Source organism: Trichoplax adhaerens, genomic scaffold, assembly GCF_000150275.1.
Source record: "Trichoplax adhaerens TRIADscaffold_22 genomic scaffold, whole genome shotgun sequence".
Taxonomy (NCBI): Eukaryota; Metazoa; Placozoa; class Uniplacotomia; order Trichoplacea; family Trichoplacidae; genus Trichoplax; species Trichoplax adhaerens.
The window spans coordinates 456,689-480,346 of NW_002060963.1; the positions used below are offsets into that span (position 1 = coordinate 456,689).

Genomic DNA, 23,658 nt, shown 5'->3' on the forward strand with positions numbered 1-23,658 from the left:
TAGATCGAAGGATAGACAGACAGCTGATGTTGTAGGTCCGTATTAACTTTCATATATACAGAGTTCTAGTTTTGATCTTAACAAAGACTGGTGTCTGTGCTCAACTGGCTTTTAGAAGCAGTTTCTGTCTTGCAAAAGTGGGTTGCAATAGCTCGAGAAAAACTTGTGGAAAGACCTCGTCTATGTTGGATGTTTTTGAATAAAAGCGGTAACAGATGCACTAGCTCGCAACGCCTGCGGTTAACGGTAGAGAGCTAGCGGGCATTGATTGGTGATTGGTAACCTCCTGGCTTTTGTTCTTTTGTTTTCTTGCTCTGACGTCATACAAGTCACGTACGCCAATCCACTTTAATAGAACTTTTCATTTGATAGGATAATATGAACGCGATCAACCGAATAGATATTCGTATGGAAATCGACATCGGTTTGCGTAGTAGTTGTCTACATGGAAGTCGATCGCCATCCAAAAAAACACTCACACCCCAAATAAAATTGCCGGTAGCATCTCAGCTGATTACTTTGCATCCGGCAGTTTAGCATCCAATTACGGATTGAAGGTGGATATAAAGTTGTCGAGAGGGAAAAGAAATCGCAAGGACTTCAAGTGAAATCGCTTTCCAGTATTTTGCAATTGTTTGGACAACCAGATTCTCCTATTGAACTACGCTAAGAATGACTCGAGTCTATGTTACGAGATGTTTGCCTGAGGATAGTGCTCGCCTATTGCAGAAAGATGGGTAAGATTGAGACTAGAAGAGGAGGATAGATAATTTTTAATGCTCGCTATCTTTTCTTCTTACTTACTTGCTTGCTCAAACAAGTTGAATTGGAGTCTTATTTTCGTGTTCTATCACCGTATTCATCAGTAGTATGCTAGTGAGTGATAAAAAATGAGCCAAAGGTGATTAAAAAAAAATCAAGGTCAATCAACTTGATGAACATGTTGACGATGGCGAATTGGTTCAATGAGAAGAGGTCCAGGGTATGCTCTAAATGAGTCCTCGAATTTTAGCTTAGTTTATTTTTATATCCAGTTGGCAGTAATGCCTTCAGTGAGGATAACATAAAGGCATCAGATCACTCTGATGATCGCTATAAGGGGAACTAGCATTGTTTATATTCGGATATTATTTGATTTTTCTGATAGGAAAAATAGACAAAAGCTAATTCATTAATAAGCGTAGAATTATATATTTTACGTATTAATAAATGATGATTTATACTGTAAATCTTGATATACTATGTCATATTGAATACGTAATATCATTTCCTTATCGATTTACTTAGTGTAGTAGAGCGTTTCATAAGTTATCAATTAGATCCTGGACTTGAAGCTGTAGTACTGCATCGAGGAGAAAATTTCTATTTCCGTTGCAGCTATAATAGTTGTGAAAGACATCCGTTAGGATTCATTGAGTTGCTATGTTACGCTAACCAGACTCCATCCTGAATGCTCACGATTTCTGATCATGACCAAGATGAAGTAGCAGTCGTAACAACGGCAGTTAATGTACTTTTATGCAGCATTGTATCTGTTTATAATAGTTCAAGAGCTGAATATCCTCGCTAGGAACAACACTAGCATGACTTAACAATTGCAATTTTTCTTTCCTTAAAAGAGAAAGCTTCAAATACAAATTGTAAACCTACACTTCCGTACTGATCTGCTCATGAGTCCAAAACATCAATTCCGTTCTTGTTAACTCCTTTAATGAGATTAATGCCATTTCCTTCGTGATCATCCTACGGTTATCATTTGATTTTTTATTTCTTAATATAATTACGTTCGATATACATGGAGTACATGTAGTACAATTCATGACATTATGAATCTAAACCTCAATTCCGTTGTTGTAAACTCGTTCAATCAGATCAATGCCATTTCCTTCGTAATGAATCGAAGGTTATCATTTGATTCATTTCCCAATACATTACAGCATAGTATACTGCAATTACGTTCGATTTAGAGTACAGTGCAATTCATGGTGTTATTATCGTTTGAATATTTCCTAGCTATCGCTGCTATCATAAGAATTCATGATGTTCCTTGAATACTGTAATTCAGCCCTAATTTAGCTTCAGATTAAAATTAAGAATACAGTATAGTCCTTGGTGGTTGTAAGACGAACCTAGTTTATGTAGTAAAGTAAAATTTACAAGAAACTGTAGTTGTTGTTTTATTATTTGAAGACACCTTATCACAAATGCTTAAAATAAACAGTTATTGTTAACATGGGTCCGCACGCACATACAGTGATGGCATTCTAGATAGATGAATTAGCTGCATTCGCTTTGCAAATCAATCAAAACGAATTCTTTAAGCTTACGATTGAACTCTCTACGTTTCCACGTTTTTTGCCGTTTCCTTTCATCTCCGTAATGATTAAAGTGTATTCAAAACGTCAAGCCATTTATTGAGAGGTTGCGTTTAACATTTTTGTCTAAAGGAAAGAAATTAAAAATTTTTTTAAGCAATGTACAGTATAATTTCAAGTCTTTTATATATCCAGCCATTAAATGGATTTGTTAATGGTTTACTTTATGTAGCATCAACGTCGTCATGAGAAGTACTGATGATGCTATACCAAGACAAGAATTATTAGACAATATTCCAGGATGCGATGCACTCATTTGTATGCTGACGGATAAAGTTGACAAAGATGTCCTAGATGCAGCAGGCAAGCATGATACTAAATTAAATCATTTAACAAGTATACGCAGTTAATACTGTATTGGTACCATCTCTGCATTAGGATGAATGCTAATTTATTACCTGCTGTTACGATATATTCATAATCACTTTGGATACATACAATTTTATTGATAAAAATGTAGGAGGTAATTTATTTTTATTTAGCATGTATAACACTAAATTGCATAATTGTCATTACATGGATTGTTAGGCTATGAGATTGGCCAGATGTATCTGATAACGTTTTTACTCTATTTTATGATACAATAGGTCCAAGTTTAAAGGTTATCGCTACTGTTTCAGTTGGTTTTGACCATATTGATTTGGATGAATGTAAAAAGAGGTATTAATATCTTTAAATATATAAAGGCTTTGCTTTTTAGTAAGTGAATAAATAGAAATGAAAGGATTCAACATCTTCATAATAAGTGTGTTGTTCAGTATTTATTTTGAATATTGTATATTAAAGAATGAATAATACTTTACGGTTTAAAATTTTTCATCGTAATACTCGTAGAATTATACATAGTATGGTATTAATATTTGAGCTTTGTGTGCAGATAAAATTCGATAAAATATAAAAAGTCTGAAAATGTCTCTAAATTAGCGTTTAATGATCGTTAATTATATTTGTATCACCAAACTTCCGTCTTTGAAACTAGGAATATCGTTGTCAGTAACACCCCAAGAGTGTCAACAGACGCAGTAGTAAGTGTTCAATTTTATTAACACGATGACTTGAGTTTACCCTTAATTGTCAGAAATGAATAAAGACGTTTTCTATCTTGACAGGCTGAATTAACCGTAGCCTTACTTTTGGCCACGTCCAGGCGTCTTATGGAGTGTGCTAATGCTGTAAAAAAGTTAGTCCTTATAGATTACAATAAATTAGAGCTAATAAGATTCTAATCCGGCTATTACAACTTGCTTTATTTTATTAGTGGTGATTGGAAAAGTTGGGGTTTACTTTGGATGTGTGGAACCGAACTACGAGGCAGTACTGTTGGTATTTTTGGCCTTGGACGAATCGGTACATGCAGATAACGATACTCAATTATTTTAATTTTACCTTCGATTACCATCTTGATTCTAAAGAAAATGCTAACTGCGTACTTACATGTCACTAATTTACGCTTGTCTATACCGTATGAATGATATTTACTGTAGGTATCGCTATCGCTACACGCTTACAGTGTTTTGGAGTAAAACAATTTTACTATACTGATATCGTAGAGGTACCTCAAGGTTTGTGTTTTAATTCCAAATTATTATCTAATTTTCTTTTCTTACCTTCACATTTAAGTAAAATTGCCTATATGAGAGTTAACTGTAGCGACTAATGTATAATTTTCATATCAAAAACTAATTGAAATTTTGTTCAAACAGCCTCTAAATTTGGTGCCGAGAGAGGTAATAGGGTATTTTCAATGGAAATCTAATTCTTGTACCATTACTAATTATTATTTTGCATTGATTAGTTGAAATTGAAGATCTCTTAAAAAGCTGTGATTTCATAATCATCAATTGCGCATTAACACCGGAGACAGCGGGTAATTTTTCAGACTGTAGAGATAGTAGATTTAATCTAAGATTTAGTTAGTTTGCAATGTGCTATTAACTAATGTAATTTTACTTTCTTTAGGCCTTTTTAACGAGAAAGCATTTGCAAAAATGAAGAACAATTGCGTTCTTGTTAATGCTGCTAGGTAAACTATTAAGGCAATCACTAGTAGTATACAAAGGAAATAAAGCGGATTGAGATGTCAAGATTTTCTTATGAAATTATATCCACAATTTAATAACTATCTCTTCCAAGTATCGGATAATTTGTAACCGTGTGCACTATGAATAGTATTGAATAAAATTTTTGCTTAATAGGGATTTAAAGAAATTAAAAAAACGTTTCTGTCACAACTTTTATTAGGGGCGGCGTGATCAACCAGAAAGATTTATACCAAGCACTAGTCTCCGGAGCCATCAAGGTAAGTTTAATCTAATTGAATTACTACAACTAACATTGTTCGCTATTGGAGTAAATATAATTTTATAATAATTAAATGTATAAAAGGGTGCTGGACTTGATGTAACTGACCCGGAACCAATGGCGAAAGATGATCCATTACTGACCTTAAATAACTGCGGTAATTACATTAATAAGCATATAGAACCTCTGGAGTATACTTATAATTTACATATTTCTTAGTTGTTTTGCCACACATCGGTAGTAATACCATGGAAACAAGAACGGAAATGGCCAGTTTAGCGGTTAACAACGTCTTGGCTGTCTTGGATGGTAAACCACTGCTAACCCCAGTTCCACGTTAAGTCTTTCTTCGATTCAGGAATACTGCAATGTCAAATACTGGCTTTCACCCTATAGCAAACATGTCGTCAACCACAACATGCCCGTTTATCGTATATTGTAAATGTGTGATGTATATTTATTGTCCATATATAACATTTTAAAGTTATTGAGTTTGATTATATTAGCGGATTCTCGTATTAAACAGCAGGTAAATGGATACTTTTCTGTAGACAAAGAAACGACTTTCCACTAGCTAGAACGAAACGAAATATCTGATACACAATCTTTAAAGTTAACTACAAATTTCCTCGATGAGGCTTTAAGCTGCCCCCTAGTCCCTATAATCTAGCATTTAGATATGAGATCTTGACTATAGTAAAATTATAGTCATTGGTGTTTGAAATTAAAAATAAATGTACCTATTATTCATAGGTTGATTGACATTTAAAAATATTTATTCTCTTGCCATAACTTAATACCGTTAAAGTGACATCCACGTACATATGCGTATATATAACGAAATGTCAATTAAGACACTGCTCTTCTGTCTCGAACAAGTACTGCATGCTAAAAACTAGTTAGCTGGTCCTAGGCAAGTGATTTTGATCATTCTTTGTTAGCAACAGGAAGAATGTTTGTATAGAATATGTGCTCCTTAGCAGTATTCAATTTTATGAATTATATATATGTGTTTTACATTATACGCGTACACATACCAAATTATTAGTTTACAAAACTAATAGAACTGTTGCGTTCTGGACTATTTGTACTAAGTATTAATAGCCATCGAAGCTATTATTAATAGAACTGTTCCCGTATTTTAAGCTATACACTTGTCGATGGCTTGCTACAGATTACTAAACTTATTGCAATTTATGCAAAAGCCAACAAGTCTGTAATAGCATACGAATTTATATTACTATGGTCATGCAATAGCATTCCAATATGCGTCCAGTATCTGAGCTCAATAGATAGCTGGCAAGCAGGTTAAAGAGTCTCAATTGTTAGGTTGCCTTATTATTTGGCATGTTTTGCAGAGCTCTGCGCTGGAAAGTTAGGTAGAAGCAGCTGTGGCCACTTCTTAGTTATATCTAAATGATATATGTACGTTATATCATGATGAAAACAAACAACAGCTGAATGCCGGTTTTGCACTCCATTTGTAACAAACCATAAAATAAATCCTTCTAGATTTACTACCGATGCTATCTAGCCTAAAATATCCAGAAAGGAAGACTGTCAGCCATGATCGTTAAATTAAAGGCATTAATAGGGGTCCTTTTTCAGAATTCTATACAAATTATAGTATTGGTACTGATTCACGAGCTTCATTAATAGGTATCATACTACACTCGGATTGTACACCTATTTCGCGCTTGCATAGCTTACTATAGTAGCTGCAGCGGTGGTCCGCTATAGCCCAACCCAAACACATGTCTGTAACACATACAAATACAGTACGAATCCGTTGCAGAAGTGGCATTTTCCTCTTCTCTCGTCCAATTTGCCTTTCCTCGCGCTTATTTCTATTCCATAGTATCGAAAACAAACTACCAGGAAGGATCAAATTTAGCAAAATTTTGATCGTCATTAGTGTAAAGAGCAGAAAATTAATCAGTTCCTTGATCAGTTAACCCTCGTTAAGGCTATTCTATCAACCTTTACATTGTATTGCTGCTTGGGAAGCAATACGGATGCTAACAGTGATTGATTTGAGTAGCAAAAATTCAATTTGGATTTGATAACATGGCCGAAGACAAAAGTGCCAACAAACTCTTTCTAAGATGGTTAAGAGAATGGTATCAGGATGCTAGTGATAAAGATTCGAAGATGCGATTTGTATATAAAAAGGTAAAAAGTTAGCCTGTAGCATTAATGGCTTAGTGGATTATACGGTGTAGACCTAGAGGTGATTCGGCCAGTTGTTTGTCAAGCAGTCAGACGTTCCCTGCAATGGCCCATCGAGAAAGTTCACATATAACAGCGGCAGACATTCGAAAATGGAAGATATTGTCACGTCCGATGTTGTAGTTTTAATTACCATTCCAATTGCTTCAAATTTTCTATGGTGCTTTAGCCGGTTAATTTATCCATTCTATGTTAGTCTTTGTCCATATGCAGAGCCTTGAAAACATGATTTTTAATTCCTTGCCGATGATACCTGTTCGACATGTTGTTATGCAGATGATTCGGTAAATTGAGCTCAACTCTGCGCAGTATAGTAGTGAAAGCTGGATCAAAGGTTGAGATATCGAATAGCTTAGGATTAGCAAGTGCTAATTATAAATTATACTCCAAATCTCTATGCAAAATCAAATTCTTCTTTTTCCAAATGCTACCCAGTATAGTTGTTTACAAACTACAGGCAGTAAATTGGAGTTTTACAGTTGACTGCTAAGATTGCGCACAGCTAATCGAATTCGATGGTCTAAATTGAAGTTTGCTATTGATTGAATTACCATAGGCTATTAAATCATTATCATCATACCCGCCACCTATTACCGATGTCCATGCGTTGAAGCAACTGCAAAATTTCGGAGTTAAGCTATGCAAAAGCCTTGGCGAAAAATTACAGCAATATCTGGACGAAGGCAGTAAGTGATCTAGTATAATCTTTACCGGTCGTAATACGTCTTATGCTTGCTATTCATGATGGCATAAATCAATCCAATGCAAAGCATCTAATCGCAGTAGTAATGTATCAATATTTCGTCTTCAACTTTGTTTTCCTAGCATGTATTGCTAATTTTTAAGTAAGTTAGAGATTGTTGTTAATTCTTGCATCTAGATACACTTCCTACTCATTCTGTAAATCCAGTAAAGAAAGCGACACCACCTATACCAAAAACCAGTGCCAAACAGCGTCCAATATCTAAAAGCAATCGTCCTAGCAAGACTCAGACCAAGCAACCTCTAGTAAGTGTCAAGTTGTAGATTTAAGCTTAAATTGTCAATTCTACTCTAAACATTATTATAGGTGATGTAAAAGAAAGGAAAATGCAATATAACACAGCTATACTTATTATTATTTAGAAAAAGAAGGCAGACACAGCACGGCAAAGAAGAGCTGATCGAAAAACAAGCGTTGAACCGGACGATGATAATGCAAACCAAGACTTAGCGAGTACCAGTAGCGATGAAATCCTCTTCAGTACCGGAATTGATCAATCCTCAGGTCGCAAGCATCGCAATACAGCACGTAAAAGTTGTCCCATTAATCTAGATGACTTTTACACCAGGTAAATAAAAATATTAAAGAAGCTGTGACTTGATCTAAAATCAGGGAGTGTGGATGTATAGCAAGAGAAATTACTGTCTCTCATTACTCCTCCAATGAAATAAAGTTAGGCAAACTTACTACATATCACTCTAGGTTCTGTATATATTTCTAGTGCAGTAGTGCAGTATATTTCGAGTTTATCAAGTTTGAGACAAGTGTATATTTTAATATTAGTCCCTACGTTTCATTGCCCAGTTATTAAAATGAGATATACTATATTACAGATTATTAGCATTTCATCTCTTCAGCTTAAACATGCAATTGAAGCACTGCTATCTAGAAAGTAGTTGGCGTACGCCCAACTAATGTAAGCTTATATTTTAATAAAAATTCAAGCTTGAAATATTGGTATATTGATGAGAATAAGAATACCGTTATGGCAAGAAAGAAATCTAAACTCATTTTTAATGGTATGTCTTTATAATAACGTCGTCTGCACACTCGATACAACTGCAGAATTTGTCATTTTGCAAACGGCTCGGTTATTTTACAAAATGACCAATTATCTATACGATAAATGACATATAGATGTAGAGTGCATAAGTAGGCTTCATGCTTTTTATTTGCTTACTGCGGTCTATGGGCTTAAAGTTAATCTAGTTGAAACTTAATTTCCAGTAATTGCTATTATGCGTGTATAGTTACTTAAACGACCATGTCCTATTTTGTTGCAACAGATGCAGGGCAAAAATTATATACTATCAAAACTACATTTAGTCAACTTGTTTCATCAAAGGTAAAATATCGCCTTGATGAAAATCAAGATCAGTCCAAGTAAGTTGCAGTTTGACATTGTTACTCATTCCTCAATTGAACAGATGTGTATAGGTTTACTTGTTTATTATGATAGAGAGATGATTAGATACTGCTATTACAGTGAGGATACTGTCATTTTTTCTCCGTCAAACTAACTCCTGTTTATAAAATAAAGCGATAGCGAATTCATTATTGCCTACCTCCATCATGATTACGCTAGTGAATTATGCAATCCGCCACGTGAATTATGCAATCTGCCACGCGATTCTACATATGGTATGTCAGGCTCACTGTACGAGATATAAATTCACCAAGTTGATACAGATTTAGCGGATACCACTTCTATCTACAGTATATATCTTAGCAAGCCTTCATTATTTTACTATGTTGATGACTAATTTGTGACCTCATTCATAGATTCACGTGCTGTAGAATTTGGATCTAGGGAAACTACAACGTCTTCGAGAAAATGTGCATTTAAGCTTCAGCCTGGTATGTTTGTATCAATTATATTCTATGCTTGCATAGTTGAATATCGCTAAATAACCCTGTCTTAATAACTTCTGTACTTAAATCCTTCGTTATTGTCTTTCCAAAAAATTAATTACTTAGACGACTATAGGATCTGCTTATGTGTTGATAATCAAGAAATGAGCGGGTACAGCAGCTGTTCTGTCATAAAATATTGCATGGAACCTTAAAATAAATTTTATTTATGTAAATTTGATTTAATCTCCAGGAGAAGTACCACAATTGATTTTGGAGGTTTTTTCGATACTTGCGGTAGTATCTTGTTTACACTTAATTTGTAAACGAATCTTTTTATCAATTTGTTATAACGTTTAGTAACAAATTTTTACAGACTTTATCTACGACAAACGCAAATTACATCTTGGCGACTTTCTTTGGGTAGCGAAAGATAAAAATAGTATGCTGGCGTTGAATATGTATTAGATATTAGCAAAGTAGTAATATTAATTTATCAATTGCTCTTTCATCTTCAATGTCATATATACCCTATACAAGGTGATAGGGAACTTGTAATAGACTGTATTGTTGAAAGGAAAAGTATGGATGATCTCGGTTCTAGCATTAAAGACGGCAGATATCATGAGCAAAAGGTAAATGATGAATAGTACCTACATTTAGAACTTACTGTAAGAAATTAGGTAAGTAAACCCTGGTATTACTAAATTTTTTCTTGATTTAAATGTAAAATGTACTTGTTTATCATTCTCATTACTTAACAGTTTCGGCTCGGGAAGTGTGAAATGAATAAAATTTTCTACGTAGCTGAAAATTCTAATAGTTCTGGTGTCGGTATACCAATATCCAGATTACATCAAGCAATACTAAATACTCGCGTATGAATAAAGTTTTATTGGATTTACGTGAAACTTTACGTCGATATGCTTTAATCATTTTGTTAACTTTAGGTTGTAGACGACTTTGCTGTTTGGGTTACTCAAAGTTGGAAAGAAACGGCCGAATTTATTGCCGCTCTTACGAAAAGTCTTCAACATATGTATCGGGTTAATATATTCATGATTCAGCTAACTTATGGTATTGTTACAACCCAATATTTATTACGAGATATTATATACTCCTTTGCTCTAGGGTAAAACTTTATACTGTGCAGCAGATCAATGTGATGTAGCCTATGCTGATGATTACTTACCTACGTTCGAAATGTTTAATAAAAGATTCGTGAAGAACAAGGTAATATAACAAAATTATAAGTAATTACTGTTGAGCAGTTATTATCTATGCAATTGACATTATTTTATGTACTGTACACTTGCAAATCAGAAAATGACTGTCAAAGAAGCATTTGTTAAACTATTACTTCCAATCAGTGGTGCATCACCTGATAAGGCATTTGCGATTGTAAATGTCTACCCGACTGTTAACCAGTAAGCTTAAAATAGATTAATTCTTCACTTGATTAAGATACTAACAAGATCGATATTTTTCGGACTATTCTCAAGTTTATTAACAAAATATGAAGAATGTGAAAAAGAAGATGATAAAATACGGCTATTGGCTAATATAAGATATGGCTCAAAAAATAGGTTACAAATTTCTTTCTTGTAGAAATGATACAAAAATAATATGATTGAAATCTCGACTAACATTTTTTTGCAATTTATGTCGCATTATAGAAATATTGGACACGCTCTCAGCAAATCGATATATCTGTTTTTTAATACTGTAGCAACATCATAACCTAATCTACGCGTATACTAATTCATTCTCTATCGTTAAACCGATTTAACTCGTAACGATGCAGCTCACTCATATGGTTAAGTGTGAATTGAACTAGTTATATACAAAGTAGAGTGAAAACATCATTGTATATTTTATACAGCGTCTGATGGATTGCCATTTCTCTCGTTTGCCAATATCCATTTCCTTAGTAATGCTTCTAAATTCTTGTTTACAATTGGATTTCCTTTATCGGAATTATGGATTGGTATAATAAATGATATAACATCAGTAAATAGTCAATCTTTCGATTTATTTTATTTAGGTAATGGAGTGGTTTTCTGCAATCTGCATTTTGCTACGTCTTCGATATGGAGCCATTACCATCACAACTCATTTTAGTACACAATTGCAGATGTCGCCGATTTATTCAGTCCACATGCTCCAATGCCACGTACCACTCTGTAATAACCCTAATGATAGTAGTTCATACACAATACGAATTATAATGATTATGCAGTTACGGCGTAAACGTGAGAGCTCAACTGCGATGCTTACCTTTTCTCCCCAATCGGTTCCCCAACTTTAAAATATAATTACATAGCATAAATTAATAAATTATAATGCAGTACAAGAATTACTCAAGGGCTATAAATCTATATTAATTATAATTTTCAATTCCTTGAGATATAAACGCAGTATAATCGATATACAGTATTAAGCTTAATTAAAAAGCATAAGCCTAGCATGTCAATACAAACCTATTTTTTATTATCCAATAGGGTGTACTTTTCTCTAAAACAACATTACATTAAAAGAAACAATAAATATCCACTAGTAATAAGTATATTCATCATGAGTGTTAACATATCGTTGTAATTCATGGCGATAAACTACAGCAAATTTTATAAGATATTACATCATTTGAATCAATATTATCTTACCTTCACCATAGCCAACGATTAAAACTCCATGATCTAATAATTTCGGATTGCAGTCTTTGTTTGTTGGATGAGCTATTCCTCCTTTGTAATGCTAGTAACAAGGTAAATTGTACACTTCAATCGTATCGTAGCACAAACATACATATATTAAGAATCACCTTCATTTTACAATTACAAGCCAATCATTTAAAAGTCTGGTGATGCCTTGAAAATAACTATTTAATATTATCATCAATCTGACTTTGATTTTATAGTACTATAATACATGCAGTATCAAATTACTATAATTAAGGAAAATTCTTAGCGAGAAAAATCTCATCTTACCAGCATGTTTACGGAGTTAATTCCAATTGCAACGGGACCATGTGCAACAAGCCAAGCAGCAAGATCTATGATAAGATTTTTTGTTTGTTAGCTTTAAATGATCTATCATACGATAGAAGATCAAATTTTTATGCTGCGAAAGCTGCATAATAATCCAATAAACCATTTCATTTTATTTCGTAGGCTCGTAATACAGATTCATAATAGTGATATCACTGTACCTGTCTCGTTCGTTGATACTTTAACAGAGGAATTAATGTAAACAACTTCTTCACTTTTATTGAGCTTGCATTTACCATTTTTAGCAACATAAGGGTAATCTTTTTCAGTTTCCAAGCCTCCCAGTCGATTCATGATAGAATGATACGCATTGAGTGGTAACCCTCCTTTGCAACCTTCATCGATCTTATCGCAATCTACCAACTCTTGTTCACTTAATGAGTATAATTTGCCTTTATTTAGGTACCATTGACCCTCAATATTACCAGTAGTAGCAAACGCCCAGCATGCACCGCAACGTTTCTATAATTATTAACATATCTAAAATTATACAGGCTGTACGTATGATGCTAACTCTTTATAACTATACCAAACAAGTACAGTATGAACAATTTCTTAAATACTGGGTAGAGAAAGGCTTTATATTAAGGCAATGATTAAGAGCTATAGTGTCGATTAAATACTATTGACTTCTGTCCTACTAACGAATCTATTATTATCATTATACGAGGTGAACAATTTTATTACCTGATCTTTAACGGCTGTAACAGCTCCTACGAAAAGTATTAGATAATAGAGAATTGGTTCACTATTAAATCAATTCGGTATGATTGCATACTAAAAAGCCATGATTTAACAAAATATTGAAGCTATTGGCGCATGTCATCTTTCTATTTGTCGCTTATCGAGTAAATACAGCTACAATATATCTACTAAAGCAGCAATGATAAAAATTTAACGTGTACCTTTACTTCTCCAATCGAAGGATTGAGGGAGGGAATTTAATTGAGGAATGTTTGCTTTTTTAGTAGGGTAAAGTTGTTGTGGCCACTTTTTCATAGCATAAAATGATTTAACTTCTTGATCTAGATAAAATAATACAGTAATTTATATGCTATTCTTCATCAATAGATATTGTAAAGGTTACGAGAATAAAGTGAAATTTAGGCGAAAGAAATCGTTAACCTGTTAAATCACTAAGCTTGGTGAAACCGTAGCGTCCGGTAGCGTTATCATGCTTTTGAAATAGCATAGCTCTAGCCATGTTTTTCGTAAATACTTGATAACGATAGTTTAATTCTGTCGATATCGTAATGTTGTTGAATTAAGAAAATTTAATGCGTGTTACATTTCGTTTTCTTGGATTTATATCAGAATTATGCAGTAAGATTGGATACCGTATCAAGTAGTTAACGCGATTGTCCTACAATATGCGTACTGCGATAAGTTTAAATACAACTTGAATATCTATTCACAATCCATATTATGAAATGAAGAAGTAATTCTAGCCTTTATCATTACTAGATGAATTGTCACTATTGTCAAATTGAATACACGTCATATTCACTACAGTAAAGAGATCATTGACTCAACATCGATCCGTATTAGTTAACTTGCAAAAACTAATTTAGAGCCGATGCCATATTCGAGTAAAACACAGTATGATTACCTCTGGAAAGAGGTAGGATAAACTACTGTTATACTGCAGTAGTATTGTATGTAAATATCACCATAAAGACATGAATGAAGGCATTGATGATGAATGCACCAGTTCATGGATAATACATAGTCATCTATCTTACCTTGTATATTATTGTAACTCTTGTTATATTCCTTAATAAATTGTAGATAGTTTTTAAACATTGGATCATGATGAGTAGCCTAAAGAAAAAAAAAAATCGTCCATTAAGATTTCTATTGCATAGTCATCATCACAATAACACCCGTATAAGTGTAGAATTAGAGATGAAAATTTTACATTGAGGTTTAAAGTAGCATTTACTACCTTCATCTACGTATACTAATAGTCAAGATTCTATAGATCGAGTATATTAAGGGATCCAGTCAATTCTTATGCTCTATCATATACAAATAGGAGAAAATACAAATCTAAAACTCATCCACTCGATCCGATTCTAGAGATACCGATACACTCATCACTATGTTGTCTATATCAATCAGTATCAATACCTTCACCATTTTATCGGGTATAAAAATTATCGTTGATTCATTGAATCACTCGCTCTTTTACTGTTGGAGATCGATTATACATCACTAGTATTTATTATTACAGGATGGGAAACTGTGGGTCTTTGCTATAGCAACGATGTCGCGCCATCAAATCATCGTTTTAGAAAGGTCTTCTCAACGTTGTTATGGCTAGCTGACTTGAAGGAGCATCATCCTCCTTCATCCATCGATGAATTTGGTCATGAGAGAAAGACCATAATTCGATCGAAAGCTTAGTATAGAATACTGAATGTTCAATTGAATGGAATGGCTAGAATTATTTGACACGATAGCATCGTTAAAATGGTATGCATTGCTTGTACTCCTATCCTACTATCATGCAAACTGGGGCTATGTCGTCATTCCTTCAAGGATTGATTCTAATCTACAATTCACATACCGTGTCTTGACTGAATCGTCTTGTAGCAGGTTGTAACTGCATCATTTTGACCCATTGATGAGCATGATTGCCCTTGGAAATGGTGCTAAAAACGAGCAACAAGAGTAATAAATGGATCCACTTGATCGCCATGGTTGTCCACTAGCGTAGTCAATGGGATGGATGGATGCGATCTGATACTGTAAAGTGTACGGTGTAGTCCTTTTGGAGGCCCTACAGTACTGTATGTCGAATATACTGTATCTAGCAGGCCCTAGTCTCTCTCTCATACAAGACTTGGATGCTATTCCCTCGGCGTCGAAAACGACTTGTTGTTATTTACTTTGAATTAGTTAACAAAATAGATAAAACCTTTGGTTTTATAACCAATTTTATATTTCACAATTTAGGGCAAAACCTTCTCTCTAATACTGAAGAATCAATGATTGAAGGGAATATTTTGAGTTTGCTTGGGAACGATATTGATCAATTCTAGCGGATACTGGCTGATATTGGTTTTTCCGGTAGTTATAACGTTTATAACCTGTTCCAGTTATAACATGACAACCTTAGGGTTCTGTTCCGTTCCGTACCGTACCGTGCCATTCGCTCACTTCAGAGTGTACAGTGTACAGTGTACAGTGTACAGTACAGCATCATGCCAAGTTGGTTGAATGCAATGCTGGGTCTTTGTCAAAATATTTATGCCCAACACACTTGATTAGAATCGTGATTTAGTATGAAGACAGTCGATTTGAAATTGACAGATTTTTTCTCAATTAATTAAGCTGGTTGAATGTTATTATCTGCTATTAAGCTCTGCTTGAAATAGATCATCCATGTGATTGAAATCAGTAGCAGTGATTTCGAAAACAGATACGGAAGATCCATCGTATGTAGCCATTTTTCTATATTGACAGCTTCATTTATTGAGAAAAGTCCGTCTGTCTGAAGAGAGAGTGATCAGTCGTAGACTATGTGGCTGTTCAGGGTGTCCGGAAAGTCTGGACACATCTTATTTAGTTCTGTATGAAAGATGCGTCCAAACTTTATTTCCAAATTTTGTATGCTGTAAGGTCATGTTCTGGAGATTTTAATAGGGGACACCACAATATGGTCAGAATGAATCAACTGGTCACTCCACGCCTGTGTTGAACTCATTCTGACCAGCTAGAGCCATTTTTCCATATTGACAGCTTCATTTGTTGAGAAAAGTCCGTCTGTCTGAGCGAGAGTGATCAGTCATAGACTATGTACTTGTACTATAGGAGACAACATAACATGGTCAGAATGAGTCAAGTGGTCACTCCACACCAGTGTTGAGCGGTGTTGCAGTCATTCTGACCAGCGACAGTCGCTGCAATAGTTCGCAGACTAGCCGCCAAGGAGAGCTTTTGACAAGATGGCTTCCTCCTTTCAATTGCAATGTGAGTAGGACACACTATCCAACTGTTATTCGATAGACTGATCATTAAATGGCTCGATATCGTCCCCATATTGCCTTAATCGATGGGCACGAGTAGACTACAAGTTGGCTATTGATGTAGATTGTCCAGTAGGCTAGTGGTCATGCGTTGATCATGTCTGAAATTGAAGCATGTTTCTTCCATCTTGCATCATGATCAGTCATTGATCTAGCGTGGTTCTATGGTAGCAAAATAGGCCAAAATCAAGAACGATTGTGTCCTTTCCTTGCAACTTTCTTTTCGGTAGTGCTAGCATGAAATGTTTGCACTGATTGCAACCAATCCATTTCGCTTTCTCGCTCATCACCACTCGTCGACCTCGACTGGACTTCCAATACAACGTCAAAGATTGACTAAATAGTGTGAAAATGAAATAGATCAGCAGGAAATTAAAAACCGATACTGTACTTGATATTCCATGAATGTATATCCTATACCTGCTAGTCCTATCGATGTTTTTACTCTTGAATTTTCGTAACCGGTTAAGTGCCTATACCCAATGATCCGACCGTTTGGATGCATTCTGTACTCTACGTATTATATGCTTGATGAGAAAGTCAATATAGACTTAGACGTGTAAAATTAACTTGATTCCTGTAGTCTTACTTTAATCAGTAGATTATACGCAATAGAATGAAATAGATATTTATGTAGACCCGTCTAGCCGAACAATATAGCATCGTACAATACCTCTTCTCATCCATTCGTAACTAAATACTCCATTAGGACCAAATAACCTACGATAGCTCCAATAAATGAGCTGTTACTATAAGACGAGTAGAATCGAAATTTCCATGAATTTGAACATAATCTCATTTGTCCCGCAAGACTTTATCTCCATCTACTCTACTAGTGGATAACTTCTTATTCAATATCATGTTGCATGTATATGTAATGATATTTTGCAGACATACAGTATCTTGTGTCGTTTTCCTGCAGTATTAGATACAAACCTATGCCAAGAAAGTACCTTTCGTTATAGCATTAAAAAGGGATTCGTGATACAACAAACTATAGCTAACTTCTTGAACCAATAGACAACGTCCATGGGTATCCATGGAAAAATAGAGACCTCGTCATTATTATTATACCTTCAATGATAATTAATTATCTTTTAGCCATTTTATTGCTGATCAATGAACCTACAGTATACCGTGATATACGTAAAAAATGGAAGAATAATTTTATCTTGACCAATCTCGACTGTTCTCATCAATATTGTCCTGATTTCTAAAATTGAAACCTAAGCGTATTCTGCTCCTTTTAGGCAACAACCTATTGGTAACTTCTTTGTCTATGTGTTAGCAGAAAACATGAACCTCATTCAGAATTATACTTTTCTCATTGATGCTACTTACACCAACATTATCTTTTATCCATTTTATTGCTGAAATTGGAATCTATTTCGTTGTACTATCTGAAGCTTGAGAAAATTTCATCTTGACCAATCTGGACTGTTCGCATCCATGTTGTCTTAATTTCTAACATTAGAACCTATTCGTAATATTATAACTTGCATAAACTTAAGAACATTTCTTTTTTTCAATTCATCCTATTCTAGATGTTTTTCTTCAACAGTAATTCTTAAACGATGGCTTATTGCAAGCTTATATCTATCCATTTAGTACATGATTGGGTCGCTTGCAGAGAATTTCTAGACTAGTCAATGAAAAAGACTGTAGCCATGATTATAAGAATGAAACGGTTGCTAATAGCCGTCATTTTTGTCCTAATCTTCATTTCCATGCTTCCACGTTTTAAAAATTTTATTAAAGTCGCATCACGTCCTAGCAATGAGAAAGAATCTGAAGATCGAGCCGATCATTCCATTATACTTATCGACAATCGAGCCAATGTTGTCGATAATAGTACATTAAGTATTCCAATCAATCGTATTACTAGTAGTAAAGGTACATCCGAAAATAAAACTGTTATTGAAGAAAAATCCAAACTGGTTGTCAACTATCGCCATTACAATGACATAGGGCTAGAGTATTTTTCCGGTCGACCTAGTGCGAAGCCTTGCGAAATGAGGGCTTTTATCTTACTCATGATCAATTCTAAACCTTCTCATGCTAAACGTCGCATAGGAATACGAAAAACATGGGGCGATAATACTGAATTGAATGCTAAAGCCAAACACCAGTACGCTTGGAGGACGTTGTTTGTTGTTGGCTATTCTACCAACTCTCGATTAAATAAAGAAGTAGAAAAAGAATCTGCGAAATATGGCGATATGATATTAGGGAACTTTATCGACCATATGCAAAACCTAACTGAGAAAAGTATCATGTCCATGGCTTGGGCTAATCGCTTTTGTAAACCAATTTATATGTATAAAGGTGACGATGACGTCTTCGTTAATGTAAACCTATTATTTAATTTCATGCAAGGCCAAGCTCGAAATAACAGAGTTACTCGATTCTGGATAGGTAGAGTTGATGGTTCAACACTTGCACGTAGAGTAGTTCGTAAGAAAAATCATAAATATTATGTCTCAAAGGATGATTATCCACACAAGTTGTTCCCCCGTTTCTGTTCAGGATTTGCCTATGTTATGTCGGGTGACGTAATTGCTACTTTTTTAAAGCATGTTCCAACAACGAAAAAACTCAAGACAGTCGATGATGCTTATATTGCAATTTTAGGCCAAAAAGCTGGATTAATACCACGAAATGATATTCGATTTCATTTATTTATTGAGCCTAAGCCACGCCATCGTTATACTATGTATGAGTTGAGAAGAAGATTTGCAGAGCATGACATTACTACGGAAGCTAAGCAAAAAGAATTGCATAAATTAGCACAGAGTGGCACCAGATTATACATAAGTTACACCATACCCCAGCAAAAAATTACTGCAACGTAAGTTACTAGGTTTTTACCTATGGCAATCTCAAGTAAAGGACTGCCCTAGAAAAATTCTCTCAATCTCTTTCTCTAGTAGTCCTCTTTCAATATACCTGATGTCCATAGTATTGCATGCTTGCGCTGTACGTAGACTTACATAGATATTGTACATATTACTGTACATGTGCATGCATATGGGTATATCAGATTTCTATCATGTATATTGTATAGAAGTAATGTCGGAATGATCGTTATTGTAAATCTGGATGGAAATTGACGATTTCACGGACTGCACTGCGGGTCACACAATGTATTAATGTATAATTACATCTAACTTTGACTTGCTTATTATTTTTATTATTATTAAACCAATCATATCCTACAGGTAGATTCACATCGTTAATATTAGGGAATAAATATTAATAAGAAACGAATGTATATTCTTTCACTACCTTTTGACAACGCATTATTATTATGTACTTACGATTGACATATGTATACTTATTCGCCTATCATCATGGAAATAAGGGTTATAAACATGAAAAATTTTTACAATTTGTACTACCGTTTATACTGTCTAAATTATTTGCTAATTTAAATAATATTAGCATGATTTATTTTTTAAAATATTATGCAAATATCCGTAATGCATTAATATGGATAATTAAATGATTAAATGACCGTGATGATAATCTTTCATTATTTACGATTATAATAGTTCATTACAAGTGTAAGTAATAAACGGGGAAAAAACTGGGATATTTGGCTAATAATGAATTGCGTCTCAAAAATGGATCATTTCTCCGTTTGGGTAAATGAATTTGGATACTTTGACCCTAAACACTGTAATAGTTATTTAATTTAAATTAATTTGTAGTGTACCTTTCTATTCATCAATACGTTAACAGCTATTATCGATTGCACAACAGCTTAATTGTAAAAGCAAACAACAGTGCATTTGTAATGCATTTCCTCATATTCCATAGAATGATAGTAGTCACCTTTCCATAGAGATGTTATATAACTGATCAAATCTTATTAAATTGCTTTCGACATAGGTATATTCAGATAGGAAAGAGAAGTATATAAAAATAAATAATGGCGTATTTCTCATCTATTTCCTTATATTCCATAGAGGTGTACTATAACTGATTAAATCTCATCAGATTACTTTCGACATAGGTATATTTGGTTAGGAAAGAAAAGTATCGATTTTATTTCGTTCTTTTTTTACATTACTATCAATGAAGAAAGTACAGATAATCAATATTTTTGATATATTGTACTATAAGTGCGGCGTGCCGCCAGATTAGTAACAATTTACAGTAAATAGCACATTAATAATTTAATTTGGATCATTAGTTTGAGATAACGTTGTAACATCATAGTGTAACAAGATAAAAATCATCTTAAAAACATCAGTCTCCCTGACCTGCATTGAATGTGAGCTAACATAAAATTTAATATTCTAAAAGACAGTACCATAATCCAAATTGGGATGAAAACATTAAAATTATCTTAAGTAGGCATTACGGTAGCACAGCGTCTGGCCACACTGGTTCCTTCTGAGGAATCATTGACTTTTTCTCTTTATCTCGTGAGCAGGCTTTACGCATATCTACAGCATGTCGAAATAAACAAAAGCAGAAGATAGTTATTATCTCACATTTCCTATATCTTTCTAATGCTAAATAACATCTCTTGAAGAGATATATACACAAACTACCAAGCTATCAAAGGAATAACATAAGCTAATTCTAGCAAATTGAATTGAGCTTATTGTTTACTTTATGTATCTAATTGTCACTAACCATAAGCATTTTCATTATCATCTCCAATGTAGTATTCTAACACCGTACGATAAACAATATATCCCAAAGACAGATACATATTGACAGCTGTAACGTTAGAAACGCGCACGAAAAGGTCGACAAAGAAACATTTTTGCCTATAATAAATAAAAACCATACAGTAGTTATATCACTACCGGTTTAAATTTCGGTCAAAGCAATGCACTCTAGTAAGTATTAATACCAATATATGCGAAAAAGCTTACTCATAGACATGGCATAAAAGTATATGAGATCAACTAGAAAATAACATACTTATCAGATATTTTCTCTAATTCATCCATTAACAATGCTGCAATTCCTATTCGCCTAGACTCAGGTCTGACACTCAAAGCAGTTACATGTCCATGCCATTCTTTGGCTTCAACTGAACCTTCCGATTTTCCCATAACTACGGCATAACGTTAGTCAAAAATATTAGGTCAATTATTTTCGACTTATTACAATTGATGTTATCCACATCTTTGATGTTCTGTATAGCAATAAATCCCTTCACGTAATATCCAATATTCTAATTCTACTTACTATAACCCATAATTTCGCCGGTACAAGATTCCACCGCAAGGAAATATTCAGGCCATCTCGCCAAGTACTGTAGATAGAATGATATGCTATACTATAACAACTAGTTCAAGAATAATATCAACTGGAATGTAATACATAAGACAAAATAATTAAGATATCTGCTACTTTAAGACGTTAGGATACAGTCTCTGTGAGTGAATCAAGGTTGCTACAAAGTAAAAATAAAGAAAAGAGTTTCGATTCAATATTTTGTTTATAGTATATACGATCAAGAAGAGTACCTATCAAGAATCTAAATTCTAGGAAGACTTCAAATTGTATTATCAATGCAGGATCAGACATTGATCATTTGAACGCGTTTATAACTGTACAATGAAGTTCAACCCTTTTGTATTGCGCCAAGCGATTACTTAGAGCCGTTAGACCCATAGTACAGTATCGTAATTAGTACTACAGGATCATCATGACATGGAGGATGAAGATCAAGCTTGATTCAAATGCGGTAGTTTTCGTTGACTACCAATAGATTGCCAAGTCCTAGCTGACTACAGTATTATCAAGTGAGGTATCCGATCAGGCGAAAATAAAGCACCTGATCGCTTTGTGGATGCTATGCTACCAACATGCCTTGAGCGTTGACGCTCATCAATAGATGTCGATGCTATTCTGTAATTATCGTCAGTTTCAGTTATTACTGTCATGTATCTCGAGTTTATTAGTCTAGGCTATGGGCGTCAATGATTAGCAATTTCGATGATGTGGTCGTCACTCTGTCAACGAGCAGCAAGTACTGATTGTTGGATAAGTCTCGCTTGACGGAAAGCATGATTGAATTATTTACCATATCAATAGCTAGTTTGACTCCCCAATTGAACTGAGCACGATCAATCCGATGATGCTGACTAAAATAAGTCATCAAGTAATATGATAAGAAATATCGTTCGCATAGCATGATGTGCGGGTTAAGCTTAAGTCAATCCACTGATTGCTCAATTAGCGTTTGAGCTGCAAGAACGATCTCATCCTCGGTTCTACGCTTCCAGTAATGCAAACCAGTGTACTGTATGTTGTGCGGTTTCAGACAATCAGGAATTGTTAACAACAGCAATGACACAAGGTCAATTCTAATGATTGAATGATTGACTACTCCTTGCAGTCTCCTACTATGAAGACGGTTAAGATGGATGAAGTTTTCTATCTTTTCGATTACTATTTACTGTCATTAGCCATGCTGCATGGTTGATCATTCGATGGTGCATACTGGCCATGTTGCACCGAGTGCTGGGCGTCAATTTTTCAATCAAGGTCATGTAAACTAGTTCTCCAACATTGACAGTTGCAGGTATTTCGTTGACTTACACAGAATTGAATTTAAATAAGTCATTGCAGGTGAATGGTCGTAGGGATGCCATCTCTTTCAGCTTCTTAGAATACTGTAATATTGAAGAATGGAATGGATTCGAGGACGGATTTGGCAGTTTATCGCTTTTGCAGTAGCCTTGGTCAGCACTCGCATTCAACGGCAGGATTGTGATTGCTGAATTGACCAGTTACAGTATTGCTGGTGTTCCACCGTGGTACAATACCTGGTACTGTAGGTGGTAGTGTACATTGTACTGTACAGCCGGACTACCTTGAACGGCAATATGGCGTGGAAAATTGAATGTTCTGTTTGTCAAAATGAAAATGACTGAGCAAAGTCATATATGTACGGTAGGTTGGAGGATGTCGATGGAAGATGATTATGATGAAGAAATAGTTGAAAAATGATTTCAATGCCCGTGATCATTTTGTATAGTTATTTCAATTGTATTGGTGTAAGATTATAATAAAATGGCTAGGCAGGCTAGCAA

General features: G+C 34.5%; 5 protein-coding genes across 5 annotated transcripts; 3 read left to right on the plus strand and 2 right to left on the minus strand.

The window, feature by feature from the left end:
* Positions 1-672: 672 nt before the first annotated feature.
* Positions 673-5,017, plus strand: TRIADDRAFT_63420 (uncharacterized protein; the record flags this gene model as incomplete). The annotated part of the gene is made up of 12 exons (XM_002117165.1): positions 673-737; positions 2,548-2,711; positions 2,963-3,035; positions 3,355-3,400; positions 3,485-3,555; positions 3,634-3,722; positions 3,860-3,937; positions 4,171-4,242; positions 4,335-4,398; positions 4,617-4,674; positions 4,761-4,833; positions 4,896-5,017. 12 exons carry the CDS (start codon positions 673-675, stop codon positions 5,015-5,017), a joined length of 975 nt encoding a protein of 324 aa, XP_002117201.1.
* Positions 5,018-6,743: 1,726 nt separating this feature from the next.
* Positions 6,744-11,259, plus strand: TRIADDRAFT_61244 (uncharacterized protein; the record flags this gene model as incomplete). The annotated part of the gene is made up of 14 exons (XM_002117166.1): positions 6,744-6,848; positions 7,462-7,591; positions 7,786-7,913; positions 8,031-8,236; positions 8,614-8,687; positions 8,955-9,051; positions 9,209-9,309; positions 9,451-9,525; positions 9,896-9,961; positions 10,060-10,154; positions 10,470-10,565; positions 10,651-10,752; positions 10,843-10,946; positions 11,196-11,259. The coding sequence occupies 14 exons, from the start codon at positions 6,744-6,746 to the stop codon at positions 11,257-11,259; spliced, it is 1,443 nt and encodes a 480-aa protein (XP_002117202.1).
* A 377-nt stretch (positions 11,260-11,636) lies between these two features.
* TRIADDRAFT_61245 (uncharacterized protein) lies at positions 11,637-15,267 on the minus strand (the record flags this gene model as incomplete). Its single annotated transcript, XM_002117219.1, has 11 exons — positions 11,637-11,711; positions 11,797-11,821; positions 12,000-12,033; positions 12,183-12,273; positions 12,507-12,571; positions 12,728-13,028; positions 13,254-13,279; positions 13,472-13,591; positions 13,692-13,805; positions 14,309-14,387; positions 15,136-15,267. The coding sequence occupies 11 exons, from the start codon at positions 15,265-15,267 to the stop codon at positions 11,637-11,639; spliced, it is 1,062 nt and encodes a 353-aa protein (XP_002117255.1).
* A 3,294-nt stretch (positions 15,268-18,561) lies between these two features.
* Positions 18,562-19,218, plus strand: TRIADDRAFT_4506 (uncharacterized protein; the record flags this gene model as incomplete). The annotated part of the gene is made up of 1 exon (XM_002117167.1): positions 18,562-19,218. A coding segment is annotated over one exon (657 nt), but the record flags the coding sequence as incomplete, so codon positions are not given.
* Positions 19,219-20,959: 1,741 nt separating this feature from the next.
* TRIADDRAFT_32129 (uncharacterized protein) lies at positions 20,960-23,217 on the minus strand (the record flags this gene model as incomplete). Its single annotated transcript, XM_002117220.1, has 6 exons — positions 20,960-21,048; positions 21,242-21,378; positions 21,536-21,671; positions 21,806-21,896; positions 21,989-22,013; positions 23,165-23,217. 6 exons carry the CDS (start codon positions 23,215-23,217, stop codon positions 20,960-20,962), a joined length of 531 nt encoding a protein of 176 aa, XP_002117256.1.
* Between the last annotated feature and the right edge of the window lie 441 nt (positions 23,218-23,658).